Source organism: Aricia agestis, chromosome 2 (genome assembly GCF_905147365.1).
Source record: "Aricia agestis chromosome 2, ilAriAges1.1, whole genome shotgun sequence".
Classification (NCBI taxonomy): domain Eukaryota; kingdom Metazoa; phylum Arthropoda; class Insecta; order Lepidoptera; family Lycaenidae; genus Aricia; species Aricia agestis.
In genome coordinates this window covers 6,985,224-7,005,400 of record NC_056407.1, presented here as the reverse complement: position 1 = coordinate 7,005,400, position 20,177 = coordinate 6,985,224, and the positions used below count along the sequence as shown (strand labels likewise).

Sequence of the window (20,177 nt, the reverse complement as noted above, 5' to 3'; positions counted from 1 at the left end):
CTAAAAAAATTTAAATCCCGTTTTAATTTTTTTTAGATCAATTTTGAACTGAGATAAGTAAAAAAATGGATTTTTGTGCGATCTCGGCAACGCGTCAAATGTATGGTCAATGTCGTTTGCTCGGGGGATGGCCTTAAGTTATGTAGAGACAGAGAAGTTTGGTGGGAGATTTACTTAGTCTAGTCGTTATTAATTATTATATCAGGCAACAGCCCTATTCCCCAAATCACAGTGGCACTAGAGTCTAGAGCTTGATAAAAAAATGTAGAGTTTTGTTCTCCAATCAGAACTGAGTCTGTTAGATTAATTTTTAATCCATTAATATTAATATTTCACAGTTAATAATATAGAATGTAGACATTATTCATCTCAGCTGACTACTCTTCTCTACACAATTAAACAGGAATGTCGTATTACTCGCTTGACAATGTACGTAATTTGTTCTATACAACTTGTTTTTCATCGCATTTCATTTGTTGTATCCTTAATAAACGTCCATCTCAGTCAGTGTGTTAATAATAGTCGAAGTAATCGATTAATTTATGATATCATTTGAAATAACTCATAATATTATAACAGTGAACAAACAATCGTACTTGTTGGATTTGTGTATAGTACGTAGTGAATAGTATAATTAACAACAGTTATTTACGTATCTTTTTAGAATTTTCAATAATACATATTTTTAGCGTTTGAAAAATGAACTTCCATGACGAAAGCTAATTTTTCAAACGCTAAAACAGTAATAAAACGTTAAAAGGAAATAGCGGTGTTAACGGTGCAGCCATGCCTCGTGTTTTCATTATGGAAATGACTTCCTCCGCCCGAGAACTATTAGTGAATTTGGCGTTGTGCTGCCGAACTATTTCTATATGAATGGCCGGGCTATAAGTATCACTACGCCGTACGTCTTCCTGGACCCGGTGCCAAATAATTCTATATACATTTTTTAGTTGCTGCCAGAATGCATACTTTGTATACAATTACATAAATGTGACATTACAACCGCTGCCAAGCGCTCATCGCAGGGCGCTTTTACTATCCCCGCACCCGCAGTCATGCCAGACTTCGAGCTGTAGATATGATTTTAATAATTCATTATGATGTTCATTTTATTACGACGACAAATTGTATTTTGTAGATTCTTCCCGAACTGGTTACGCAAGTAACACGTAACTTTCATAAAGTTTTGTGTTGACAGGTTCATAAATTATTATGAAGAAACATTCATAGGCTTCAGTTTATACAAGTGGACTCAAATATTACACAAAGCCTTTATAATGTTCAAAATTTACTAAAAGAATTACCTATGTGTAACTTTATATTTATTCAGAAATAAATTTTGAACATTTTGTTTGGAATATTACAAATTGTTATTATAGTTATTATTTATTATTAATATTGTTATTATTTACTATTAATATTTTAAGTTCAAATCAATTGATTTATAAGTATAATCTTAACGCTTAAACCTTTATAATGGCAACTTCTATCTGCTCAGTGGAGTCGCCTGATACTTTTACTAGATTATTATATAAATTCAGGGCAATTTATGAGTTAAGTTGTTCAAAATCCATTAATGTCTCGGAGCTGAGCACGAAGTCTGGCGCATTTGACTTATATTTACTTGGCTCACTCTGCCATTTATTTTACCAATTCCATTGTTAGAACTCGGTCATTAAAGAGTTTACTATTTAGTACTTCAATAAATATGGGATAACTGGACATAGAACAGGACTTATAGAGTTATCAGGCGAATTACTATCGCCTACGACCTATGGGATTCAATCTAAATGCCTGGTCGTAAAATGGTTCTCTCACTAATATAATAGTTTGCTGGGTACTCTTTCAGCACCATCGCGCCTTTTCAATAAGCGATTTTTCTATTTTATATAACAACTAGCTGTTGCCCGCGACTTCGTCCGCGTGGACTTCAGTTTATAGCGCGCGATGTCAACAAAATTTGTGTCAAAAGCTTTTATAAAAAAAAACCCTGGTAGGTACCCCTTAAATCAAAACAGCTGTGCAGTGTGCACATAATATTTCATTTTTTTTAAATTAAACTTTATATATTATGCCAAATTTTAAAACTTATTTAGCCCCCTTAACTTTACCCATAAACTATTTATCATTGATAGGTTTAAGGTTACGTCACTGTATAATGTATATTATAATATTAAGTACTGACTTATTAAATAACGTAGAAAAGAAATAACAATCGAAAAAAATCGGGACTCGAAGGTATGATGATACCACCTCTTATAGAAAGATGTTAGTCAAGCGTTAGCGCGATGTAAAAGACGCACGGCGCCATCTAGTATGAATTTTTGGAACTAACTTAATTTGAAGTAGCCTATGTCCTTTCTCAGGCTTTAGACTATCTGTATACAAAATTTCATTACAATCGGTTCGGTAGTTTTGGCGTGAAAGCGAGACAGACAGACAGACAGACAGACAGACAGACAGACAGACAGACAGACAGAGATACTTTCGCATTTATAATATTAAGTATAGATTATTAAATCTGGTAAGTACTAATACCTGCTGATAAGTAGTTTGGCATGGTTTGTACCAGCGCAACGTTACTATTGCATATTTTTAGATTAAAAAGTAGTTATTGTAAGATAATAATAATTGTAGTAGTCAGACATACGATATCGCGGACTTTTACGTTGATATTAATGTCCTCTATAAGACTATAGTACATCACTTTGCGATAAGTAAGTATAGTCTATAATTTATAAAGCATAAGCAAGAAGGAATATTTTGGTAGATTTTTCACACAATTATTAACACTTAATACGGTTCCCTTTTTTCTCTCATTAAATATAGCCTATATTCAGCAGAAATAGTGTGGATTAAAAAATATGCATTAATACTTCCATCGTGCATCGGCATCGTGGGTATCGCAGACACAATAGATCTTCAATTGTTATGCTGGCAGCCGGCTGCCGCTATTGGAGATTTATAGTTAAAGAAATTAATTAATTATAATAGCAATCAAAAATAATAGTCATTCAAAACTTATTTTAAAAAGTTCTAAAAATATTACTTTCGTAGTCATAACTTTTAAAGCTTTTTTGAAATTAGGATTATAATAATGAAGCACGATAGTCTATATCAAATCAATAAAGCAGCACCCGGCTGTCGCATAACTATTGAAAATCTATTGTGTCTGCGATTCCCACGATCGAGGTAATATTTACGTGGACTCTCCGGGCGAGTCTGTGGCACTGATAATTAAATCTCTCCCCTACCGCACGCACACCCGCGCATCGCGCCTTGACGCCCAATTCGCAACGTGCAGCAGAAATCGTAATATTTTAATTTCGCCATAACATTAAAACCAAACGTCCAATTTTAATCATTCAAAGACCAAATATTATCTACATTAACTGTACTTAGTGATGAAATAATTTATTTTGATAAGGGTCAATAGCATGATTTAAATAAACGCATTTAAATATAGTCCAAAAAAAAAATCTAGATTTTTTAATAAAAAAATGGTTATTGTGCCTCACTCAACATAGATAGGTATAGTGTGTCGCGGACTTTTTTGTAGATATTTAAAAGATCTATAATTACTTAGAACATTTTATGCCTCTATCTTTTATAGTTTAGGCAGCGTACGCAAAATAAGTAACTTTTCTGGTTGATTTTTTAAACCTTGCGTCCGAAAATCCCAAATATCTTACGGAACCTTATATTTTTCCAAAATAAAAATTAGCCTATGTTCAGCAGAAATAATGCAGGATTCCAATGGTAAAAGAATTTTTCAAATCGGTCCAGTAGTTTCGGAGCCTATTCGACTCAAACAAACAAACAAACAAAAAATCAAATCTTTCCTCTTTATAATAGTAGTGTAGAAAACAACTATTGTTAAAACATTTTAAGGTGGCACAAAAAAAATTGAACTCTTATAAGTAAAGACATAATATACTATATTATATTCATCAGAAAACTTCTTTGAACTCTTAGTGATATTCTGCAACTATTTATGAGTTTAAAGTGATATAATTCATAATAAGTTCACATCGAGTATGCAAAATACGATATCGCTCTTAGACTAGAAACATATTTTGTTACTTTAGGGTGGGTTGAACCAGAGGGGTTGTTATAGTTATGGTTTAGGTTATCGTTTAATATGGCGTCCATTATTGACTTTTACTACAGATTTGACATTTTATTATAGTTAAAGTTATAGTTAAAAGTAAGTATAGAAAACGATGAAATGTGACCAGTATTTTGACAGGGGGGGGACATTAATGAGCACTGCGCGACTTTCTGAATACAGCGATTTAATTATTATATTATATCTACTACTGAATCAAAATGTTAAAAACTTGTCTTAGCGATTAGTAGATGGTTAAAGTAAATGTCTAACGAATTTCTCATTTCAACTTGAAATTTTCTTCCAAAATTGTTATGGCGAAAGACGTCCTATTTTCTTGGCGGATACAAATATTTTTTACACCAACATCGAGGTAAAAGATGTTCTCGGCGGGTAAAAGTAAAAACTAAAAACCTTATACTCATTTGCCCTCGTATCTTTCCGAGATATTTGGGACACATCAAGGCGTCCCATTCTTCACGCCCGCCCACACTACTACCGTTCCCGTACTATGTGTAATGTGTCTAGCGTTTTGTTATGTATGTTACGCTACGGAACATTGTAGCTGCCAAACAATTCACTATTTGGATACACGAAAACGTTGATGGAGATTGCTTTTTGATCTCTATCTACTTCTTATTTCTTTTACGGTAAAACGTTGCTAAATAGCGCAGTGTAGTATTTATATGTATATATATATATATATATATATATTTTTTATGAAATAAGGGGGCAAACGAGCAAACGGGTCACCTGATGGAAAGCAACTTCCGTTGCCGATGGACACTCGCAGCATCAGAAGAGCTGCAGGTGCGTTGCCGGCCTTTTAAGAGGGAATAGGGTAATAGGGGAGGGTAGGGATGGGAAGGGAAGGGAATAGGGGAGGGTAGGGAAGGGAATAAGGGTAGGGGATTGGGCCTCCGGTAAACTCATTCACTCGGCGAAACACAGCGCAAGCGCTCATTCGTGCCGAAGCATGGCTCTCCCACGTAAATGTAATAGTATTAAATGATTTACCATATTACTTGTTACTAATATGTATTCTGTGATATTATTAATGAAGACGCAGTTTATATCTGCTGGGTTCCAATATACCAGCCAAATAAATACCAGCAGAACTTGTTTATTTATTCGCTGCGTTGACATTTTTATAAGTATTAAAGAGATTTGTGTTTGTATAATTATGTTTGATAGTAATTAATTATATCATCAAGTATTGGTAATAGTCAATAGAGTGCAGGAAACAAGGGCACCGGTACTCACTTATATCTGTGACGTCATTCCACTTCATGATGACGTCCGCGCAGTATTCGCCTGAAAACAAGGAAAGTCAATAGTTTAGACGTGTACATTATTTGTAATAAAATATTTTATATAATATACTAGCTGTCCCGGTGAACTTCGTGTCACTTTAAAACCTACCCTGGACTTCTACGAATATTTTAAGACTAAAATTAGCCCAATCCGTTCAGCCGTTTTCGAGTTTTAGCGTTACTAACACAATTGAAAATCCATTTTTATATATAAAGATATGTGTGTCTATCTGTCTGTCTGTCTGGTTACCTCTTCACACATGTTTAAGTAGGCACTTGAGTCTTTGCCCGTAAGTCGTAATTATGCCTAGGCGGGGAGTGGAGCACCATGGGGTTTTAGTGGGTAGTTCCTCTGAGTCCCACATACCCCGGCCGATTTTGTCTCTCGAGTTTTCCCGCAAAAATAGCCTATGTCTCTTCACGTGGTTCTCTCTATATCTGTGCTAAATAACATAAAAATTGTTACAGTAATTTGGGAGATATGCCCTTACAAATAATTTTCCCCGATTTTTCCACATTTTCGTCTGTTTCTTCGCTCCTAATAGTCTTAGCGTGATAATATATATAGCCTTCCTCGATAAATGGGCTATCTGTCACTGAAAGAATTTTTCAAATCGGACCAGTAATAACTAGATTAGCGCATTCAAACAAACAAATAAACTCTTCCACTTTATAATATTACTAGCGGCCCGCCCCGGCTTCGCACATTGGTTTTTAAATAAATTTTTTTCAATCTTTATTTCTTAGTCAATAGTCATTCAAAACGTAATGAATTAATGAAGCACAATAATATTATCCTATCAATGAAATGGCACCCGGCTGTCGCATAACTATTATATTATAAATCTATTGTGTCTGCGATTCCCATGATCGAGGTAATAATAATTAATATTTACGTGGACTCTCCGGGCGAGCACACCCGCGCGGCGCGCCTTAACGACGCCCAATGCAGCAACGTGCAGCAGAAATCGTAATATTTTAATTTCGCCATAACATTAAAACCAAACGTCCAATTTTAATCATTCAAAAACCAAATATTATCTACATTAACTGTACTTAGTAATGAAATAATTTATTTTGATAAGAATTAATGCCATGAGTAAAATAAAAGCAATTAAATGTAGTCCAAAAACATTTCAAGATTTTTTAATAAAAAAATGGTTATTGTGCCTCACTCAACATAGATAGGTATAGTGTGTCGCGGACTTTTTTGTAGATATTTAAAAGATCTACAATTACTTAGAACATTTTATGGTTCTATCTTTTATAGTTTAGGCAGCGTACGCGAAAAAAGTAACATTTCTGGTTGATTTTTTACACCTTGCGTCCGAAAATCCCAAATATCTTACGGAACCCTATTTTTTTACAAAATAAAATTCAGCCTATGTTCAGCAGAATTAATGTAGGATTCCAATGGTAAAAGAACCTTTCAAACCGGTCCAGTAGTTTCGGAGCCTATTCAAGACAAACAAACAATCAAATCTTTCCTCTTTATAATAGTAGTGTAGATAAGTATAATAATAGTTTTATAATGGACGTCCGGTGATCGGTCTGAGCTAAATAAAACAAAGGCCACATTTTGACTTTGAACTTGACTAAAAATATAATTGGCATCTCACTAATTTGTAATTTTATTAGATAGGTACGCTTGCGAGTTGCGACTAACAAAATATAAAGGCTAGTTTTAGTAAATATTACCTCTAGATGACGCGCGCAACTCTGTTGCGCCTAAACTCGCCTAAACTCACGGGAACCGTACATTTTTTCGTGATAAAAAATATCCAAAGTCCATTCCCGGGACTCAAAGTATCTCCATACCAAATTTCAGCAAAATAGGTTGAGCAGTTCGGGCGTGAAGAGGTAATAGAAAGACAGACAGACACACTTTCGCTTTTACAATATTAGTAAATAAATTTCTAAAGACGAAACACTATTCATATTAATTTTATTCAAGAAAAGGTAGAATTTGAATCCATAGTATCAAATAATAATTCAGACTTCTACTACGTTCGACAATGATGGATGAGTTTGCGTATTATTTTAAAAATCATCAAAATAAACGATAAAGGATTACGATAAATATTTGTTTTTTACCTTCAGTCATCTGCTCATCTTTGAGATAAGATACACTTGATATGTTATAGATCTCTTAGCACTATTAAATAACGCTTACGGTACGCAAAAAATAGACCAATTTATGTAGCTTTAAACCATACTACCTGGCTACATCGCGTCGAGTCGAGTTTTTTCTACTCTTACAGTTCGTTCGCTCTACAAAACCGATAATATTGTCTTTGTATAGTTGAGGTTTAGTATTGTAAAATAAAAACAATTATTTATATTCATCATTAATAGTTCTTAACTATCTATTCTTCCAAATTGATACCCGTTTCTTCGATTATTTTAATCCAACAATAATACAACTTCGATCCAGTCAGAGCTTCTTTAGACGTTATTTGAATCTCTATCTTTCAAGAGTCGAGACTGCATCGAATATTGTGAGATCACTTAGCAGAATCTTTATCATCTTGGTCGTACATCTAGCACTTTTGAAACATAGTTTATTGTGATTAAGCAGAATCGACCTTTGTCATTCAGTCCTAGTAGATAAGTGGCAAGCCATTATCGTAAACGCTAACAAAATGTATGCGTTTTGACATAAGTCATCGCTTTGCTAGCGAATACTAATGTCAAATCCCATACATTTTGTGGCGTTGACGTTTACGATAATCGCTTGCCGCTTGTCTAGGCCCTCTGGTCTTACCTTACTAGAACTATGGAAAGGCAGTGATAGTCGGTATCGTGTCACTGGAGCCCTAGTAACACTATTCATAATACAGTATGATTGCACACAACGTCAGATGAGCCCGCACGCCACACGCAGCACGCAACGATAATGATGCCATTAAAATTTAAACACCAGCGATCACGACTACACCGAGCTCTACCCCCGCCTGAAAACAGCATTTTACCGTTCGTCAATTTAACCGCGATTTAAATTAATAGCAAGGCTTGCTGGCGCACTTTACTGTCTGGCGATTTAGAGTGAATTGTACTTATGTGATTTCACATTACGTATACAACCATAAAATATAAAGATCTCTATAATATTACAGCAAATACTTTGAATAACAAATTATAGAGCCAAGAAATTCAAATCAAAAATCCTCTGCTGCTTCATCAACTAATTTAATAGCTAGTGATCATAGCGCTACCAAGTCCAAAGAGTGTCCACAGTCCATACCAAATAACAAATTATAGAGCCAAGAAATTCAAATCAAAAATCCTCTGCTGCTTCATCAACTAATTTAATAGCTAGTGATCATAGCGCTACCAAGTCCAAAGAGTGTCCACAGTCCATACCAAAAAAATGTTCAGCAGAACAGATACCCTTTCGCAAACAAAGATGGGGCTGTTTAGGGAGCATGTAACAGTTACAGGGGTCTGAAGAAAAATGGACATGAACCGTCAACGGGGTTGGCGGAGGGCGTTGACCCAGTTCAGCTGAATGAATTATTCTAATTGGCACGGAGCAGACCTTTCAGATCACTCGCTCATGTTTGTTGACTCCGCGCGATCGATATCACCCTCATCATTTTTCCTTGGCATATTTCTGTTTTGCATGCAGTTTTGATTTCAACCAGTGTTTACTGTTGTAAGAAGAAAGATGTTATGTATTTTCTATTTAGGATTTGTACGAAGATGCCTGTATTACCGAAAGTGAATAGCCTAAATATAGTAATTATGCATAAATCCACTAAAATTGGTCTAATACATCTAAATTATAACACATTTACAAAATATAAAAATAATAAAATTATTTTATGACAAAAGAATATGAACTATGAGATAAAATATTCCATCGAGTACCCTAAAAGTCATAACTCACATCCAATTAATGCCAAAAACATAATATTCATATAGAATATCGAAATGATTCTCCAATTTATATTCATTCTAAAGAGCAACGTCACATATTATTCGAAAAAAAAATTATATGTAGAGAGTTGACAAGTTAATTTTATATTCGAGTTACGTATCAGCAGTTTCTAATCCACGTTACTCACTACAACACAACCTGCCTCTCGCAATCTTTGCACGACAGCGAATTAAAAAAAAAAAACATTTTTTAGAACGTGCATTATCTAATCACTGATACCGGGTAGTTTCTATCTGGATTAGTTTGTTTGGAAGCAAAGGGGGGAGGCGGTAACCTTCGCGACCCGGTTTCGCTCGAGGGGTGAATGGCCGCGGGCATAGCGCTCGCTCTAGACTATAGCTCGGCCTACTGCACACTGCACAGACACGCTCGCGCTGAATCCGATGACATTTCTCATAATGCCTGTTGCTTTCATAATCATATTATAACAATGGCATAACTGTTTCTGTGACTTTTAAACACGTAATGACATAATAATATTTGGTTTTACATGCTCCGAGTGCGTAGACCTCGGCGGTCGGCCTCTATGCGAGATAGGACAACTGTACTGACATGCGCTAGTCGTAAACATTAAACATTACTCGCGCCATATCTGTATTCCATGCTGTCTCTGCATGTACATAGTTTGCGCCTTTCTGCAATATATAATATACTTTGTAATAGATTCCAAGCAAAAATTGATGGAGGTAAGTATTAAAGAACAAATTTAATCTCGTCCAAAAAACCTACCTAAATCTGTTTTTAAAACGTCTAATCTGGTAGATATTGTTATCAGACTTTGGCTGATAGTATATGACACTGTTTTTACGAACAAACAACGTACAAGCAAATGGCCGATAAGAGCGCTGACCTCGCGGTCTAAAAACAGCTGTTTGATGGTTACTGATATTCCTGCGTCAGCACTCCGCATCCAAACTGTGTTATAAATGCAAAATTGGGTCTGTCTGGTACCACCACTGAACCGATTTTGATGAAATTTTGGTATGGAGATGCCTTGAGTTCCGGTAAAGGACATTAGATACTTTTAATCGCGAAAAAATGTACGGTTCCCGCACGATAAACTAATTTCGACGACACAGAGTTGCTGACATATTCAACTATAGACTATCATAAAATATACTTAATCGGCATCAAAAGTTTAATTCTTTTGCAATAACTTTTATTGCACTAGTGATAAGTCGAACCGCTTTGATGGCTGATATTACATACTTACATAGTAAGAGCTCTCGAGTGCTTATCACAAGGGAAGAGGAACTCGTATGAAAAAGAGAACGTTCAAAGACGAGATCTCAGTTTTGCGCCGCGCCTGGTTAACTTTCTTTAAGCATTCTTCTTTTTATTGAGAGTATCAATTTGGTTACTTTTAACGTAGCTTAACATTGTTAACTGTAATAATGGCAGAATAAAGAAGCGTTTTAATATAAAACATAATATTTCCATTTTCGGAATATACAGGGTGTAAAAAAAGTGATAATACTTTAGAGTGTGTACGTGTTCCTTGTAGAGAGTTCACTGTGAAAGTAGCAGCTCTAAAAGACGAAAAAAAATTTTACTTTTGTATGGGCAAGGGTCGTTCCCCATACATAAGTGAAAAAATATTTTGGTCTTTCAGCGCTGCTACTTTCACAGTGAACTCTCTACAAGGAACACGTACACACTAAAGTATTATCACTTATTTTTGTTACATCCTGTATAATTATAGTATTATGCCCTACGGCCTACACATAAAATATTACTAGATGACACCCGCAGCTCTGTTGTATCAAAATTCGTTTATCACAGGAGCAGTATTTTTTTCAGGATAAAAAGCATCCTTTGTCCTTTCCCGGGACTCCAATCTCTATGCATGGGCGTACCCAGGTTCTGGGCCAGAGGGGGGCAACTTACCCAGGTTCTGGGCCAGGGGGGGGCAAATCAGGTTTTTTATAAGCTAGGTGCTTATAAAGAATAAAAAATTAATAATTTTTAGTTGTATTGCAAACAAATGGCAAAAATTCGTTATTTTTATAGATGAAAGTACTGGATAATATATTTAGCAGGGACGTCAACATGATCCAGGGGGGGCAACTGCCCCCCCCCCCCCCTGCCCCCCCTCGGTACGCCCATGTCTCTATGCCCAGCAAAATCGGTTCAGCGGTTTGGGCGTGAAGAGGTAACAAACAGTCACACTTTCGCATTTATATTAGTACGGAAATTAATATGGTATATTAGAATTAGTATGGATAATTTATTTGTACGTATTATAATTTATAATATAGCACTGGCGTAAATCTCGACTGCAAAACGTTACACGCGAGATGTACGTCACGGTTGGATGTTCTAGATTCTAGAATGTAGAGTGGTGATTTAGGTTTATGGTGCGATTTGGGATCCACATTCCAATACACCTCTTGTCTTTGTTTTCAGCAAATCTAATCAATATGCACGTCACGTGATGCTTTATCAGAAGTCATTTTATCTTTAGGGATTACATTAACTTCCATATATAATATTTATCAGGATTTTTCATGAAAAACTACTGAATAATCAGCAGTTAGCAAGTATGATTACTGCTTGTTCAGTAATCAGTATATTTAAGTATAATATGATTCTAAATAAAATGTAGCTTTTCATAAACATTACATTATGGTTTTTTAAATTAATTTGCAAAAAGTAGTTTGTCTCGTTTTTTAGATTTTTTAGATTTCCTATTAACATTAGCTCCTAGATGATGATGTAATACGTACTTACATTCATGTCTATGCATAAAATACATTTTTGTACTAGATTTCCTGATGTCATGTTTACGAGAATATTATTTAGTGATAGCAACAGTGTTGTGGTGTCATAAAAACCGATAGCCTGGCAAGAAGCTCCTAGAGATAACCGGTGCGCATAGCGGGAGAAGTGGTGACGGAAACGCAGTTCCTGATGATACTGACTTTTTGTTGCTCACAATAGTCATAATTCATAACTCATAATTCTTATTTCTAATGCTTCAGAGTTCAGCTTGTTGTTCAAGCGAATAAAATACTTTACCAAGCCATGCCAGTTTTTTCTGTATCATCGTCATCGGTAAATACAAAAATAGGAACAAAAGGCCCATAAATTGTATATCGCAGCTTTCAACTACAGGATAAATCTACAGTCAATCCAGTTGCTGTCGCTCATTTGTATAAGTACCTACTAGATATTTCTAGATAGTTCTTAAACCAGTTCTGACCTTCCCACCTCTCGCAAGCATTCGCTTTCCAATAAACTTAAGTTGGGGTTAAATAATATTATGTAAATAGTGAATACATTTTGCACCCAGGTTTGGGTACCATTGGCTTTTAAATAATTCTCGAAAATATTTTTCAAGCGAAATGGCTACTACATATTATATCAATTTTGATTAACCGTTCGTGCGGGGAGGGCGGGGGGCCGGTCATTGATACCGCGCGGCGATTGGCTGCCGCACCGTAATCTGCGTGCGCGCACGCTAAACGCTAAACTGCCGCAACATGGTCACTCAATTTATAAATACGCTTTGAAAATCTCCTAATTTCTCTAGTGAAGCGTGCAGAACGTTTCAGTAAACACTGCCACGATATAAACGGATCAAGAATGAATGTCTCTAAACAACATCAGCGAAAGCTTGGCAGGTTTTTGGTTTAAAAGGTATTTATAATGATCTCTTCAAATTTACACTAATTTACATCATCTAAAAGTATTTTTGAAAAGATGACAAGTGTTAATAACAACAAAATTGTTTCTACTCGTCCAAATGGCAAGATTCAGCAGATCTTGAACGTCATTCCGAGTTCATTAACCCTCGTTAGAGCAGCACGTGCAGACTATGCAGCATCTCATCGATTTCAATTAAAAAGGACGTTTCTAGTAATTGGACTTCGATACAATAAAATAATTTGCTCGGATCAATTAGCATCTAAATTTGTATTCATTAAGCGTTACATTTGTCCTACTTTTGAACACATCGGCAACTAACACAAGATAGTAAGCGATAGTAAACAATCAATAAGTTTATTTGCATCTATAAATAGCGAACTATCGGACTGTGACGGTTTCGTTAACTAAATTAGCAGCGGAAAGTTTCTTGATTTAAACTAATACAATCCACATTAGTAGCGAGTAGTCAACCCTAAAATAAAACGAGTTGTCGACTACCTATTTCTCTTTAGAAAATTATACCTCTACATCTGCATGCTTAACTAGACTAGAATTACGGAATATTTGAAATTATAATGTCCCTATGTTTTCTTTTTTTCCATAATTTAATTATTAAATAAGATATGAACGTTCAAAAATCCAAAAAAATGGCCAGATTTTCCGCTGTGTTCAAACATCCTGAAAACAGATTTAGCTAGATTAAACAAAAAATAATAAAACATAGGAACACAGCTCAAGCCTTTCTTTGATCTTTAATGAAAAAATTACTTAAATCGGTTAAGTTTTGGAGAAGGAATCAGGGGACAACGAATCGTTGATTTTCTGCAGTTGTCTCTATCGCGTTCTGCGGTATAGGCTTGAGGTAAGGGAGACAGCTATAGATATTACACGTACTTTTTTTCATTTCTCTAGCCCCTGGTGTATCCTCTTAAACCTGAACCTACAAGAACAAAGAAATAGAAAATAATACGTTAACAACGGGAAGGCTATAATATTAACATTCATGGATATGAAAGAGCTTGTGTAGATAGATATCTACAAGCCCTTTAAGCACAACATCTCAATTCTCAACATCTTGTGCTCAAACTTGTAGTGTAATAAAAAACTGACTTGCGAAACAGTAACTGGTTTGGTAAAACTAGTAATGTAGAACGCGTAACGAATTTTAACTAAACACGTACAGAGGTGCGACCCAACACCGCCGGGTTGGTGCACGAGCTAAATATTAATTAAACAGAAATAGGTTCATAGGCATTGTTTAATATTGTACCTAGAAAAAAGTCACCTTATGGACTTCCAAAATCGAAATACAGAATAACGATCTACAATCCTATATCCACTTATTATTGTTATTATAATCCAACATTAATCATACTGCATACATTAGATCCAGTTCGAAATCCAGATCCTATACTGAAAGACACTGGAAAGGCATGAGTGCAGCTTAAATAGACGAAAGGTCGAAATCGCAGAATAAGTTATTAAAAACTAATGCTGAGATTAAGAAGTCTCGTCTAAGGACTAGGTAAATTGATATTTGCAAATTTTTAATTTTATTACAAAGATACATACATTTATCGAATATACAGGCTATACAGCATAGTCTTCGTCGGATCAATAACTATTAACTTGGTGTAGGAATGTCTTAATTTTTAGTTGTTAGTTATAAATTACAAAAGTAAATTAGATTATGAAATATATTTTAGCTATGAAACGTGATAATCTACTGCAGAATGCTTTGCGGCAGAATTTTTGAGGACGGTCGTACCAACCCGAGCGAGCTCTGCGCGAAACTCTATCAGCAATGCTTTAATGTCAGCGTCGACGTTCAGAATTTGCCAAATAACCTTAACCAACCCCTTAACCTTCTCCATATCTTAGAGATTTATTATACTTACTTTACAAAATACAAATGTAACTGTGTGTTACATTGTGAATCTAGAGGGCTTTACATATTAAAGAGAGTATAGATTCTACTTACAATTACTATTGTTTGATTATTAAAATTAGCGATGATTATTCGTAAAAAAATATTCGAAGAAGCATTTAATTGAAGACCATTAATTGTAAAAATCGGCCAAGTGCGAGTCAGACTCGCGCACGAAGGGTCCGTACCGTTATAGAGCGAATGTTGGCAAAAAATTGTGTTTTTGTATGGCAGCACCCCTTAAATATTAATTTTATTTTGTTTTTAGTACTTATTTGTTATGATAGCGGCAACAGAAATACACAATTTGTGAAAACTTCAGAAGTCTAGCTATCTTGAGATAGTAATCTTGAGACGTCCGTCCGGACGGACGGACAGACGGACGGACGGACAGACAGACAGACGGACAGACAACGAAGTTTTAGTAATAGGGTCCCGTTTTTACCCTTTGTGTACGGAACACTAAAAATTACTCTTAGGTTTTTTAATTACAAGAAATATGAACGGAAACCGGTCGGCTGACAATGGCGAGTTTCACATAAGCGATGTTACTATGGATGCGTTAGTTTTTGCCGAGAGAAACGTGGTCGCTCGTATAGTGTAGACTTGTAGAGCGTGGAGTGGTTTTTGCGGCGGACGTCGCCCGTCGCACCATATTGGGACGCGACGGCAGAGGGCCCATTCACTGTGCAATTGCCAATTGATGGTACACGCGATTCACTTGCATTAGGGCTGCCAGCGTCATAATGCTTTATTTAGAAACGAAACTGCCACCGCATCCTGTGGATACGCAATGCCTTTTGCCCGGGCATAGATTACGCATCGAGGATGAACGTAAACTGACAGCGAAAGACAACCCTGGCGTAGTTCGTAGAAGTGGGTCCCAATTAATTTATCCAGTTTTGGAGTGATATGTTTTATTCAGGGCTTCTGCGGAGCTTGCTGGACGCGGGTAATGGCCGGCGGAAGTGTCCACGTCGAGCTCGCTCCGAAGCTACGACCATCAATTACTTCGATCTTAAAAGCTTTAAATGGTTATCCCTATGTAGAATATTTATTTGAACTGAAGGCAGGCAGTAAACCTAGTCTGAGCGATGATATTTCACCTGAATAAATAGCAATGGCCAATAAAAACCACGTAGAACTTATTTTATTCAATTCGAGCCAATGCGTCTTTTAATAGAATGACGAATATAGATAAGGAAGAGTGTCAGTAAGCTATATCGAAGGGCATTCTTGTGTAAATGGGCCCGGTTGTGTTGGCAGCCGACTGCATTAGTCACGTAACATCTGGAGCACCTGGGTAAATACTAAATACCGATAATTGCCACTAATATGACTTGCGATGTCCCAATGAGTATTTATCAACATCAAATGTATCCGTTTGCTGGTTGTAAATCTTTAAAGGTCTTTTTGGTCATAGGAAGCCATTGAAATAAATCCCTACCTGTTTTTGCAAGGGTTGTCGCTTTACAAAGTCACAACTTATGTTTTATACGATATAATGGAGTGTTTGGGCTGGTAAAAGATCTAGAAGTTTAGGAAGGCGTCTCGAAAAATTTCTTATGACATCTAAAAAGTAAAAATGGATGGACAAAAAAATGGCACATGTGCCAACTGGCAAGGTACAACGTGTTACATTTACAAAATACCAATTCAGTTCAAAATACAAACTCAAATAATATATATTAAATTAATGTATAAACAAGCTTTCCGATCTTGAAATTATCCTCTCTCAAGCAGCTTGTAAACGACATTCTGTTTCCGTTTATAATTTTGAGACACAAGGCGACGCGAAAAAGCTTTCATTTAAACCTGTTCACGAGGATTAGGCAAAAAGTGGTGCTACATGTCCGACAGAACCTATCGCTTATTTCAATCATACAGGTGTATCATTCCCATGTTTTTCATTTCTCCACATAAAAACGAGAATCAGACTTCCGAGACCAATTTACAATTTTCCACGTTCTTTGTGGTAAATTTATCAGAAGCACGAAGGAATTTCATAATTACATAGGTTCTCGGTTGGTGCAAAAGATTATTTTTGTATTTACCAGATGGTAATTGGTGATAAAGTTGTGATATGCGATCACATTACATAGGTATGCACACGCGCGAAACTATCTTCTAATTATCTAATAGATGTCATGTACATCACAACATCGAACCTAACAGGAAATGATAGACGGGGGCCGGGGCAGATCTTTGCAGTAATCTTTCGCTCTCGCAAAAATTATTACTATGACGTGTTGGTAAATGTAAAATAAGAGGGCACTTATTAGGATTTAGAATTTAGATTTTGGGGTTTTGAGAGTTTGGTCGTGAAAAATATACAAAAAAAACTGGCCAAGTGCGTGTCGGGCCACGCGCATTATAGGATTTCGTAGTACCGCTAGTTTTTGATTTGTAACGTGTTTTACACTACAAACAACATCATCTCAGTTCCGTTCAAAGGAATTTGAACGAAAAGTTCCGTTATACTTCGCCGAATACATTTTTTTTAGTTGATCGACTATTGCTCAATAACTTTTGAAGTCTTCTTAGCCGTGATAGTTTTCCTTTTAAATTCAGCATATTTCCTACTCCCGTGAATTTTTTCACATTTTCAGAAACAACCGTTTAGCAGGGTCCCAACACTGGACTGTAACATTCATGCCGAATTACGGCTTTGTAGGCCTTATAGTCTCTGAGAAAAACCGCGGACAGACAGACGGACGGACAGACCGAAACTATAAGGATTTCTTGTTGACTACGGAACCCTACGGAACCCTAAAAAGAATTAAACTGCTGTTCGATTAACGAACATTTACGGAGACAAGGCAACTCCAGTATTGGTTGGCAACTTGGCAACCTTTAGGTTCCCTCGTTTGTTTAAATTAGATACGAGAACCCTCACTACTTGGAGTGAGCGGTAATTGTATTGACGTTCATGACGGATGTAGCGGCAGACAACTTCAAATCAAGTGCCTGGACATCCTTCCACAGTGTGATTATGTTTCTATACCATTTTATAGATTGACAATTAAGGGTTACGAATTACGATACCAGTTGAAGACATTTGTCTAAGGGCATGTTTCACCACTTCTTGATAAGTGCCGGATAGGCTATCCACCACTTAACTCGATAGATAGCCTATCCGGCACTTATGGCAATTAGGGCTAATTGTAAAATTCTTCCGACTTTTAGTTGCGTTCGAATTTCTTAATCTCAATCATCATTGATCATGAGGTGGTAAGCAGTCACCAAAAACGACTTGTAGAAGTCTTTTATCGACTTTTAATTTCCTCAAGATTTTAGGTATTTCCAAGGAGATATCATAACAAAATAATATCATGATGTATCAGCTGATATACGAGTCGCTATAAGAAACTATTCTTATCGATGTAGCGAAATGTTATTGCTTCATTGCTTACGTACGGGCCTGCTCCATACATTGTTACAGGGAAAATGTTCCTGATTTACATAATATGTTGTTTTTGTTAAAAACACATATAACCCATTTATTCTGGTTAATTCTGTGTCCAGCTCACAGAAGATTTACTTTGTAAGTAATACACGGTACACCAATTATATTTGTATAGACTATTATTATAGAAGTTATATGGCGGACGTGGACGCGTCACGCCTGTAGACTGCGCGTCGTCAACAACTGATAGCTCGAAATAATTACTTCAAATTCCAACAAAACTACATGGAATTGCCATTATCGATGTATTTACTAGGAATACTAATATAGGACTTATGATTACAAAGAAAGAAAATTGTTCCCTTCACCTAGGGTCAAGGTTAATTACTTATTTTAAGGTTAAATACTTATTTTTAGTTTAACATATTCTCCGTATTATCCTTTAAAATTATGTCCATGTATTATTTATGAAATAAATTGATGGAAAATCCTTACTCGTTTACCTTTAAGTACTCAACTAATTACTTATAGAATACTAGACGTTCCGTGCGGCATCGAGCGTAAATTAGATATTTCACAGACAAATTAGTCCACAAAAAATAGCCTATGATCCTCTTATCTTATTTGTGCCAAATAACAGAAAAATTGCTCCAGTAGTTCGTGAGATAAGCCCGTTCAAATAATTTCCCCCGTTTTTTTTCCACACTTTTCTCCATTTCTTCGCTCCTATTCGCTATCAGTCTTAGCGTGATAAAATATAGCCTATGGCCTTCCTCGATAAATGGGCTATCTGATACTGAAATAAATTTTCAAATCAGACCAGTAGTTCCTGAGATTAGGGCGTAACAAACAAACTCTTCCACTTTATAATATTAGTATAGATTATTATATCTCATTTGCGATATACTTTTCCTCCTTCTCTTTCTATTTATCATTTTCTTCGCGAGGCTTCGTATAAGACTTCTACTGAACAGCCATATCCTAGGACCTAGACACTGATATTATATCGTCGTATTTATCCAGTCATCGGACGTAGCTGTACTTCCAGGAATTCATTTGCTAAACTTGTCCAAAATGGGACCCATTAGCAGTGTCCAGTGAACTGACATGCACATCTGCCACCATTAGGTAGTCGTGTAACTCGATACCTCCATTACTCTGTTTGAAATGAATTAGGCAGAGTTATGAAGTATGACAACACAGTGTTCGCATATTATGATTGTTATGTAGACGAGACCTTGACTTTTGTTTGACTTTCCCGATAAAAGAAATAATCACGCGTGACGTGATCACACTCGCAAGTCGCAAATGCCATATTTTGTTTAATATACACACGCTAGCTGACACGGCAGACATTGTTTTGCCAATTGGCATAGATATTATTATAATTTATAAGAAAGTTATCTGGTAGATTATATTAGACTTAAGTACCAAAAATGGACAAACATTTCATGAAAATTGGTAGAGGCGATTCGAGAGAGTTTATGTTAACAAACACTTTGAGACAAGATTTATTATATCTAAGACGTCGATAAGATGTTATACAATAACTTAATAACAAAAAGTAAAAAAACTAAAACCCAACTACGACAAAAAACGACGCTGAAAAAGTATAAAAGAAGATTTTCAGAATACTGAACAACAAAGTTGCTAATGTAGTTGCAAGTAAATGGACACAGTAGACTCTACCAAGATGCCTTCGTTGTAAATTGACAATAATGTCATACAATACTATTCTGAAGTATGCAATATTCACTATGTAGAGATAAATTTTCATGTTTGGAAAGGCGTAGTGACACGTTACATATACCTACCGTAGCACTTTGACAACG

At 35.9% G+C, this 20,177-nt stretch overlaps 1 protein-coding gene across 2 annotated transcripts in view; it reads right to left on the bottom strand.

Moving 5' to 3' along the window:
• LOC121736010 (treacle protein) overlaps positions 1 to 20,177 on the bottom strand; it is a 67,046-nt gene that overhangs the window by 41,290 nt on the left and 5,579 nt on the right. For both annotated transcript variants that reach the window (XM_042127037.1, XM_042127046.1), the window contains exon 3: positions 5,375 to 5,425. In XM_042127037.1, the coding sequence (XP_041982971.1) occupies positions 5,375 to 5,425 (51 nt within the window). The remainder of the gene's footprint in view (positions 1 to 5,374; positions 5,426 to 20,177) is intronic.